At 38.6% G+C, this 11333-nt stretch overlaps 1 protein-coding gene across 1 annotated transcript in view; it reads left to right on the forward strand.

Annotated features, from left to right (window-relative positions):
• The window catches only part of LOC102157045 (SH3-containing GRB2-like protein 3-interacting protein 1), a 23732-nt gene extending 13317 nt beyond the window's left edge, over positions 1 to 10415 (forward strand). Inside the window, exons 3-4 of the mRNA XM_038549493.1 lie at positions 4910 to 4990; positions 10016 to 10415. Of these exons, the coding sequence (XP_038405421.1) occupies positions 4910 to 4990; positions 10016 to 10101 (167 nt within the window). The 3' untranslated portion in view covers positions 10102 to 10415. The remainder of the gene's footprint in view (positions 1 to 4909; positions 4991 to 10015) is intronic.
• Positions 10416 to 11333: the final 918 nt, after the last annotated feature.

An 11333-nucleotide genomic window follows, 5' to 3' on the forward strand; every position in this document is an offset into this window, starting at 1 on the left:
TTTCTGTACTCATTAGGGAAAAAAATATTATATCTGTCTAGAAGCACAACTAAGTCATTTATATAATCTCTTGTTCTTTAGCTGTTAAATGAGTGAATGCAGAAATAGTTCTAAATCAATGTAAGTTCACTGGTGAGGCTAGGGGAAATTTCCTCCCTGGGTTTCACAAGAAAAAATAAAAACCAGAATGCACATTTTAAACATAATTCAGCATGCACCTTTTACCAACCCTGCCTCACAGAAGGCAAATACTGGTCAATTCCTTCAAGGAACAGAAGTACAACATCATCAAGACTTGTTTCCAGTATTTTGGGATGCAATTCTAAGAAATTAATTAATAATTAATTAATAGGAGTTTGGTCTTTTCTCCCTACACAAAACTAGTCACGACTGTAAGCCTCATTTAATCGTATTTTGTAAGAGTTACCTTGTTTGTTTATTGCAATATCAGAAACTCAATATTAAATAAATAGAGCTTTGGCCTTCTGCGTATTTGAATATTTCCTTTACAAGGAGAGAGACGGGAACACATCCTATCATTAACTCTCCTGTCTCTGGTTTGTCATCACACTGTTAATAATATGAAATGCTAAACCCACAGACTGACCCCGAAAACCAGATTCTAATGTGAAAATCTTCCTTTAAAGTAGTGATTTCCAGTGAGCTTGTGCCTGATAGGTTTGTCACCTGACATTAATTTTTCGTAACCCAATTAAATAGTAGCATAACAGCTGTGCTTCCATAGAGAACAATTAGCCATTCAACATGTTGCATGGAGAAAAATTTCAGAATAGCCTACAGGAATCAATTAAAGAAAAACGCAACAGGGAGAAAAATCAAATGTGATCCCCATGGGATTTAAAAACTAATAAATTGTTGTATATCCTGAGAAATTGTAGGAAGAAAATTCATCAAACATCAAAAAGAAATAAAGCCAGCCCACTGATTTCAGAATCCTGAGTTTTCAGATGGAATTTTGAGTTTTCAGAATCTACTCTAGTGAGATGGTAATGATGATGCTAATTCTCTCAAACATTATAAGATTCCCTCAATCCTTTATATTTAGTTTAATTCTTTTTTATTTTTTAAAAAGGGATGTTAGTGATCTTTGGGGTTAAATATTATTCATCAAAAATCCATGGATAAAAATCAATCCGTGGATAAAAAATCTTATTTTATCCTGTTTTTATTGTATGAACTTGGAAGAGGGGGTTGAACAAGATTTTTCTTACGATTCTGTCCAAAGTTATTTTTCTGTGATCTCTTTGGCCAAAGTAAAATGGCAGAAATTTTACCTTATATTATTGGGCCTCTTAACTTCCTCTATGAGAAATAAAATTGTTATAATCTCTTTTTAAAACTTCCGCATGAATGTAAGTCCTCTGAGAGTCATATTTAATTTGAATGATTAAGATGTAAACACAGTTAAATATGAGTTATTACCTTAGTTCTCCGTTGGCCTGGGTGGTTTCAGTCCTGTGACATTCAATATGACATCAGTATATATTTCTTCTGTTTGTTTTTGCGTAGTTACTTTAATCTGTTGATCTCTGAAGGTTGATATAAAGGTGCTGTTACTATTATTACTATTTTGTCATCATTATCATTATAGTTTCCAGTTCAGAGAATGTTAAGCTAAAGACCAGCCCTTTCTTTCTTCATAGCCAATAATTGTGAGTTTAAAAACCATAATGTTTTGTATTTCCAACACAATGTTCTTACAGGATTATGGATTTCCTTCATATAGTCTCCCGGAAAAGCTAATTAGATGGCAGCTATCATTGCAAACACAAAAAAATAAGAAGATAGTGCATTTGTTGCTTTCAAGAGTGTTTCCTTAGTAGTTACTTGTAAATAAGCATTCTAACGAGCTTTTCTGACCCTCTCCCTTTTTTTTTTTCTTAAGATTTGATTTATTTATGCATGAGAGACACAGAGAGAAAGTGGCAGAGACACAGGCAGACAGAGAAGCAGGCTCCACGCAGTGAGCCCGACGTGGGACTCGATCCCATATCCCCAGGATCACGCCCTGGGCTGAAGGCGACGCTAAATCGCTGAGCCACCCGGGCTGCCCTTTGACCCTCTCTCTTATTTATATGTTATGATAGTCAACCAATCCACCGTAGCAACCCAATAAACAGCAACTTTAATATAAGCTAAATATAAGTACAACCCTCATCCAAATATTACAGTTGAATTTACAATGACAACCACAAAATATGCATCAGAGTTTTGTTTACATCATAAATGCCTCTTTTTCAATACCTTTAGGAGTATACATTGAACATTTTTCATTGATCAATACAAAAATCCATGCCCTGATATATGCCCAACATAGCTTTACAAATAGTTAATGTGTTCATTGAAAAGCCCATTGTTGGACTTGAATCCATCACCCTCCTTCTTTACATTTACAATGAAAAATCAACTTCTCTAGTTTTTATCTTCTATTGAATGATTGAAATTCACCTTATTAGATTTTAGCATCACTTAACTACATGCTCTGTAATAGCAAATTTTAAAAGCATGAAAAGTAAATTCAAAAATGAAATTTAGGGACACCTGGGTGGCTTAGTCAGTAAAGCCTCCAACTCTTATTTTCAGCTCAGATCATGATCTCAGAGTCATGAGATCGAGCCCCCCATCGTGGCTCCATGCTGAGTGTGGACCTGCTTAAGATTTTCTCTCTCTCCCGTGCCCTCCCTGTCCCCTATATGCATGCACACTCTCTACCTCTCCCCTCTATAAAAAAATAAAAAATAAATAAAAAATCAAATTTAAAAGGACTTGGTTGTAAGAGCATGTCAAGCAATATCCCAAACCAAGGCAGCACCAAATCCCTCCTCCTCCTCAAAAAAAAAAAAAAAAAAAGGAGTGGTTGTGGAAAAAGTTCATTGGAGAAGACATTCATAGCAATCCAGGGTACATACAAGGGGATGGGCTGACTTTAAGTGGAAAGACCAGTTTTGACATCATACGCAATACATGGGGGAAAAAAAAATCAAACCCATGGATGGAAAAAAATAAAAGTCAAACTACCATAAAGACAAACAAATGTTTGATTAAAAACTGTGTCCCTCAGTTGATTGCTCTTTAGCTCCAGCACCAATGCATAGCAGCCAGGTGGCCGCAGCTCTAGAAAAACCCCAGCTTCAAACAGACTCTGATTCTGCAGCTCGAGTACTCAACACAGCCTCTTTTACTACACTTTAATACCACATCCTAAAAAGCTTGTGAAATACTATACAGACCCATGGGCCAGGATGGAGTCCCAACACACTTTACACATTTGCTTTCGACAGTTGGTTGTAATCTAGGACCAAACACAGAGAGAGGGAGAGCTAGCACGTTGAGTCAGAGGCTTTTTTTTTTTTTTTTTTTTTTTTCCCTCTTCAGTATATTCACATGGTCAGATGTTCTTTCTGAACCAAAATGGTGATCCAGCCATTTCCTTCTAGATCTTCACAATTCGTGTTTCCATGACAGGTAAAATTAGTTATCCCTTTGATTAAACTGTGTGAGTGCATGTGCCACTTGCTCATTTCAAAAGCTGGGTTTTTGAGGTTGGACAGAGGGTTTTTGGGTGTATTTTTTTTTAATCTGGATTTTTTTTAAAAAATTGGTAAATTCTTGGTAAATTCAGTTTTATGGCAAATGTTATAACAGAGCCCCGCTGGCTGATGTGACTTTAAACATGGTCACAGGCCTCCGAGGGACTTTGGGAACACCTGACAACCCCATTAGATTTTCCTGGTCCATTCACACTCCTGGGCTCTGAGAGGAGTCCTGAGCCATTTCCAGCTCCACCCAAACCTCCAACATACGCTTCATTCTTGGCTGACTCCCTTGCTCCTCATCACACTGAGAGAAATGGCAGCAGAGAGAAGGATACCTCTTCACCCTTCAGGTTCCTGCACGCATCCACATGGTCATCCCCACCTGGGTATGCTGCCCTCCCTCTCGTGTCTGCTGGGGCTGGGGTGTCCCCCTCCCTCCACTTGTAGACTGGGCGCCATCCCTGCTCATCTATTCAAGGCCTCTTCTTTATTTATCCCCTGTCTCCTACATTGTCTATTTTTTCCTCTCTATGGGATCATTCCCATCTGCTCATAAACATGCTGAACTACCTCCCACTAACAAAAGAAAGAAAAATACAAAGAAGGAAATTTAAAAAAAAGGGGGGGGGGGAAGCTTCCCTTGACCCTATCCCTTTCTCCAGCTGTTAACTTCATTTATCTCCTCCCCTTTTTATCAAAACGTTTCAGAAGATGTTCCTGTCTTCTCAAACCAAATTCTCCATTGAATCCCCTTGAGTTGGCCACACCCCCCAGGCATTCTTACCACCCCCCCCCCCCATCAACTCTGTTTCCTCCCATTTGACCTCCAAGAAGTATTTGACAGTCAATCATTTGCTCACTTTTTTTACTTGGCTAAGTAACCACTCATCTCTCTTTTCTCCTCCCTCACAAGGCAGCTTCTTCTTGTCTCCCTTTAATGACTTCATGAGCTTCAACCCACCATACTGCAATGCCCCTGGCTCTTGGATCATACTGTCTCCTCCCCTACTGCCCCTCCCTGCTGCCCCCCACCCCCACCCCGCAATCCCACTCAGTTCTCTGAGCGACCGCTTGCAAACCTGTACTTTTATAGACCTATCTATGGAGAGGGCTTCCAACTTTCCATGCTCAGGTCTGACCTCCCCCAGCTCCAAACCCACATACACAACGCCCTACTGTTTTCTCTGCTTGGGTACATCCAATAGGCACTTGAGATGCATCGTGGTCAAAACTGAACTCTTAAGTTTTTGCTTCTCCCCCAGCTCTCAAACTTGTTTCTGCTTCAAGGCTTCTGCACTGGCTTGGAACTCTGTTTCCCCAGATAGCCACATGGTTTACTTTCCCTCTTCTAGATTTCTGGGCAATTGTTACCTCCACTGAGAGGCCTTCTTTGACTACTCTACCTAAAATGGCACCCATCCCTCTCTGCACAGGTATATTCCTTTACTTTTTTTTTTTTTCCATAGCAATTTATTGTGCCTGGCATTACATTATGTTTGGTTTGTTTGTCATTTGTTCATTTTACCTTTGTCTCTACTACTAGACTATAAGTTCCTAGAAATATCATTTTCTTTCTGTTTAGTTCATTTTACCTTCACAATATCTATGAGTGACCAGATATGAGGTAGGTGTTAATATATGAATATATGAATTAGTGAGTGTTAGAAAAATGAGGTATTGCAATGGAAGATTTTTATCTCACTGACTGTATTAATTCTAGCCCTGGCAAATAAATAGATGGATGATAGATGAATAGACAGATACTAGATAGGTAGGTAGATAGAAAGATAGATACTAGATAATGATAGATGATAGACAAGTAATGGTAGATAAATAATGATAGGTAGATAGATAGATAGATAGATAGATAGATAGATAGATAGATAGATAATAACTGGGTGATAATAGCTAGGGGATAGATTAAAAATGATAGATAAGAAATAAAGAAAGAGAGGCAAGGAGAGAAGGAAAAAGTAAAACGAGTCAAAAAATAAAGCCACGGTTTAGAATGAGGATTATTGTTCATAATAAGATAGAGATCATTTTGGGTTCTTCTACTTAATAACTGCATGAGTCTAGGCGGGGCATTTCCTGATTTAGCATTTTATTGATACAGTTGTGAGAAGAGGTACATGGGAGATATTTCTGTTTTAACATTCTATGAGCTACATCTCTAATTTACAGTGACATCATACCTCTAAGTGAGGCAGTATTGGAACACGATGACATGGACTTGAATATTAAGAATGGATACTTTTTTTTTCTGACAATAAAAATAGAGATGGGCTACCATGCACTGGCCATGTACTCTGTGCTAAGTATGGTCTTACGTGCTTTTGCATGCAATGAGTCATTCAGTTGTCACAACAGTTGTGGGAGGTAAGTACTTTTACCCCTATTTAACAGATAAGGAAGCAGAGTTTGAGTACTTTGTGCAAGGGCACACCGCTAGAAATCCACAGAGCTGGGACTCAAATCTAGGCCAGAAGACCTGGATTTCAGTCTAAATTAAATGAGAAAATGTAACAGAGAAAGAGAGGTGTGGAAAGACTACCATACAGAGAATGAGAATCAGAGATTGAAATAGGAAATTGATAGGTAAAAAGAAGACAGAGATATAAGAGACCAAGAGTCAGATGAAGAGAAAACGAAGACCAGTGTGTTAGCCCAGTAATGCATCTGTGAGAATTTGTTAAACTGGTTCTGTCTCTGTCTCTCTCTTTCTCTCTCTCTCTCTCTCTCTCATTCTCTACACACCCACTACTTATAATGAGAGATTTTTGGAACTTCATTTTTTTCTAATAGTTTCATCCTTGATAAAAGCTGTAGCCTTGATCAAACAAGCAATGAGAATATAAATCAGTGGCCGTTACATTTCTGAATTTGGTACAAAATATATTATTTCGTCCCTAGTAGACAAGTACTCTGTGGGATGGTGGCCAATCCTGTCTTTCTCTGTTCTTCACATCTGGATGCTGACCTAGTGGGATTTAGAAATTAAAAAAAAAAAATCATTTAAACAAATAACACAATTCTTTGAAAAGCGTAAAACTTACGAAGTTGTAATATATTTACAAAGCAAATACTCACTATAAAAACTGTATTTTTTAAACTGTTCCTATATATGCATTAAAGTAGTCATTCTAATCTAGTATTGGTGATTGATACCTAAATTTTGATTGCTTTCTTTTACTATAAATAGATTGCTGAATTAATAATTAGATTCTCAATGGTCATGATCCAGACTTCCATGTCTATGTTTGCAAATCAAGAATGGCAACCTACATGAACTTCAACTTCATTTAAAAAAAAAAAAAAAAGATTTTACTCATTTATTCATGAGAGACACACAGAGAGAGGCAGAGACATAGGCAGAGAGAGAAGCAGGCTCCCTGTGGGAAACCTGATGGGGGACTCCATCCCTAGGGCAACTCCGGGATCACGACCTGAGTGAAAGGCAGATGTCTGCTCAACCACTGAGGCACCCAGGTGCCCCCATCTTCTTTTTTCTAAAGATTTTATTTATTCATTAGAGAGAGATAGAGCACAGGTAAGAGAGACCAAAAGAGAGAGAGCAGGCGAGTGAGTGAGCTGGGGAGGAACAGAAAGAGAGGGAGAACTAGGCTCCCCACTGAGCAAGGAACCCCACAGAGGGCTCAATCCCCGCCCCCCCTCCCCGCACCCTGGGGATTATGACCTGAGCCAAAGGCAGATGCTTAACTGACTGAACCACCCAGGCACCCCTCATCCTCTAAATATGTAATTCACATTGAGGTAGCAGAGGGAAAATCTAGTACATGGAATCCATACCTACACCAATACCATTTGTTGCTTTTCACTGTATGCTAGTTTCTAATTTGAGTGGTGCCCATTATATTTTATTTACAGTCCTTGTTGGCAATGTGCTTCCCAACTTATTCTTCCAAATATCCTCCCATAGTAGTGGGGAGAGAATAAAAACTTAATCGATTTACTTCATGGAAAAAACATGTGTTCTCTTGTGACCACAAGGTGGCACAATGGTGACCAAGAATATTCAACATCCTAATAGAATTGCAATTACCAGAGGCTTTTACATAATTGTTATTATTAATACTGTGTCTTATTATCAGTACGATATTTCAGAAGACCAACATACCATCTTAGCCTTCGGTGAAAAGATAAAGTGCTTTTATTTATTTTTTTTATCATCTTCCATCTGTCTGCAAAATCATCAATATTTTGCTTTTTCCCAACCCCCAAATCCAGGAAGGACAAGTAGGTGTGTAGATCCTTCGTTTAATAATTATCCAAAATTTTAAGACAAAGAGTAATGACTTAAATAATAAGTTACATGTCTGGAGAAGGATAAACCAAATTTTATATTGTTTGATGTATATGATGTTCTCAATTTAGTTTTAGTCATTCTGTGACTATTTTAAAATTAATCTGTAATATAAGAATACAAAATTCAGGTTCATTATTTGGAATTTATGCTTTCTCTGGTCCTACACCAGACACGATATTGGGAAGAACACCCAGGAGATTCCAATGTGCCGTCCACTTAATTTTATGATTGTTTGATACTAAGAATAGACCATCTCTTCTCATGCTTGGGGTAATCACAGACCACTAGTGTATAGGAAACAAGGTGCAATCATAGACAGTTATAGTTATTGGGAGGATAAAAAAGAGCGGCCACTTTTGCCCAACTGGAAACATAACACAGGCCGACCAGATGCAGTTGTTTAGTTTTTCACTACGTAAATCACCAATCTGAAGAAGCAACTCTTAGTAGTAATACAAAGGGTTAGTAGCATCCTTCACTGAAAATTTTTTCCTCAACTTCCATAGATCAAGTGTTCTGGCATTTCACAAATTTTAATAGCACATTTAATACCCTTTGTGAGTTGGTCATAAATTTAGGTGGCCCTCATGAGAATTCTAATGCTCTACTTTAGTTACCACATTTTTCATGTCACTATTTGCTTCCTGCCATTGTAATTATGAAGTAATAATTTATCTTTTTTTAAAAAACAATCAGACGTGTATCATTTTTAAATTCCTCAAATTTTGCTATTTACACTAGATCCTATTTCAGAAAAAGTAATGTCAGACCTGAGAACTAAGTTCAACAAATATTATTGTAGCTGAATTGACCATATATTATCACAGTAAGTAAAAAAGGCACATTACAGTTACACATTAAAGAAGAATTTTATTGGGGAGCCTGGGTGGCCCAGTCTGTTAAGTGTCTGACTCTTGATTTCGGCTCAGGTCATGATCTCAGGGTTGTGAGATCAAGCCCAGAGTCGGGCTCCATGCCCGGCATGGAGCCCACTTGAGATTCTCTCTCTCCCTCTTCCTCTGCCCCTACCAAAATAAGAATTTTAAAGAAACAGAAAATAACATGAAATAGACCTTTCTTATAAAATTCAGTTAGTACAGTAATCATGAGAATAGGGAAGACTGCAGTGAATTAGGTACACTAATAAAAAAAAAAAAGCATAAAAAGCCAACAAGAAATGAAAAAGAATCAGGGTGAGAAGTAGAGGAAGAGAAAATCATCACATTTTGAGGTTACAAGGAATCATGGAGTAACATAAAGCAACATCCCTGCCGTAACACTCAGAAACAGTGGACCAGGGAGGTTGAGTAATTCCCTGAAACGGCACAGCTAATTTGTGGCAGGGCTGGCATTAAAATCAAGTACTCCTGGGGTCAGGAAAAGAATACGTCTAGAAAGTTGACTTTAGACATCAAGATGAAAACCTAGCTAATTAGAAAAAAAAAATTGTGATAATACATGATTATCCCACAGCTGATAATGTTTTTGTTTTCAAATCTCTTTGAAAAATGCTACAATTGGAGTGCCTGGGTGGCTCAGTGGGTTCAACTTCCAACTCTTGATTTCTGCTCAGGTCACCATCTCAAGGTCGTGAGATCGAGCCTCACATCAGGCTCCATGCTAGGTGTGGAGCCTGCTTAAGATTCTCTCTCTATATATACCCCTCTCCACTCCCTGTCTCTGGAAAAAAGAAGAAAAAGAAAGAAAGAAGAAAGAAGAAAGAAAGAAAGAAAGAAAGAAAGAAAGAAAGAAAGAAAGAAAGAAAGAAAGAAGAAAGAAAAAAGAAAAGAAAAGAAAAGAAAAGAAAGAAAAGAAAAGAAAAGAAAAAGAAAGAAAGAAAGAGAAAGAAAGAAAGAAAGAAAAAGAAAGGAAGAAAGGAAGGGAGGAAGGGAGGAAGGAAGGAAGGAAGGAAGGAAGGAGGGAAGGAAGGAAGGATCTACTATTACTGATTTTTTGAAGGAAAACAGGGAATATTAGTTTTATTGAGCAGATCCCATGTACCTGATAGGTATATGCCTTTAAATACATACGTATGTAGGTACATGTGTGTGTGTGCCTGTGAGCATCCTGGTACACACTTCATGGTTGGCCCTCAAGATAGAGACTATTATCTGCATTTATACTCATGCAGGATCGAACTCAGTGACGACTACAAAATTGCCTTGTTCACATGGCTGGCAAGGGGCACGGCTGGAATTTGAACCTACTCCTGTCTGATTTCAAGTCCGCAATCATCCTACTACCGTCCATCGTTCATTAGAGAAAAAGGATCATTTTTCCTTCATCCCAGATGAGTTTGACACACTTCTCTTCTGGCACATGAAGCTTGGTTCCCAGTCTTCCGGGTGCTCCGCAGACCCACGGGGCCCACGCATCTTAGGCCAGCCAGGGTTTCCAGGTTCAGTTAGTGACAGCTCGACTGGGTTGGGATGGGTCATTTTTGGATAATGAGCCTGCTACTCCCAGAAGCCCTTTAATTTGCTGGAACAAGTTGAGAAGTTTGAATACAATGCATGATATTATGACATAGAGTGGTTCAATAGTTTCTTTTTCCTTTTCTTTTCTTTTCTTTCTTTCTTTCTTTCTTTCTTTCTTTCTTTCTTTCTTTCTTTCTTTCTTTCTTTCTTTCTTTCTTTCTTTCTTTTTTTTTTTTTTTTTTTTGGTTCAATACTTCTGAAGCTGCTTGCATGCAAAGCCCAGTTGGCAGTTTCCACAGGACAGCCTCCTGTATGATCTGCAGTCTGATTTTTTCCTTGGTTTGGTACTACTCACGAAGCCTTCTGTGTATAGGAGTAGAGCTGTATTTTTATTCTCATATTCTCAAAACACCATTTTACCGAATCCTGAATGCCTCACACAATGGAGAGGAAGTGTGGTTTACATAATCCAAAGTGGTTGGGGCAAAATAGTACACAAATCGTTTACATTTGGATGGGAAGAACTTCCATCCCTTCTACCAAATGTTCCTTTTAATTTCTTTTGTTTCTTTTTTCTTCTTTTTTTTGGGGGGGGGGGGGAGAAGGGGCTTAAGTCAACATCAAGTGCCAAGGAATGTGAATTCATCGACAAAACACTGTAAGAGATGAAGAGTTTGCCGCTGACCACGGCAGCCTGCACTTTATTAGCACTCGTGACGTGCCAGGTACTGTTGTGAGCATCTTACAAATGTCAGTGCACTTAATCCTTGCAGCAACAGGGAGGTGGGTTCTCTTGTTTTCCTGGCTCCATAGCTGAGAAAACTGGGGCCCAGAGAGCTGAGGTAAATTGTCCACAGTCACACAGCAAGAAAATAGTAGAAATTTTGCCTAAACCGAGGCAGTCTGGTTCTTAAGCCTGCGCTCTTCGTGACAGCTGAATGTGGCAAGAAACACTCTAGGGTTGGGGAACTGAGAATCAGAAATGTGGGGCTCCTGGGTGGCTCAGGCCATTAAGCATATGCCTTTGGCTCA

The sequence above is a fragment of the Canis lupus genome, chromosome 9 (genome assembly GCF_011100685.1).
Source record: "Canis lupus familiaris isolate Mischka breed German Shepherd chromosome 9, alternate assembly UU_Cfam_GSD_1.0, whole genome shotgun sequence".
Taxonomy (NCBI): domain Eukaryota; kingdom Metazoa; phylum Chordata; class Mammalia; order Carnivora; family Canidae; genus Canis; species Canis lupus.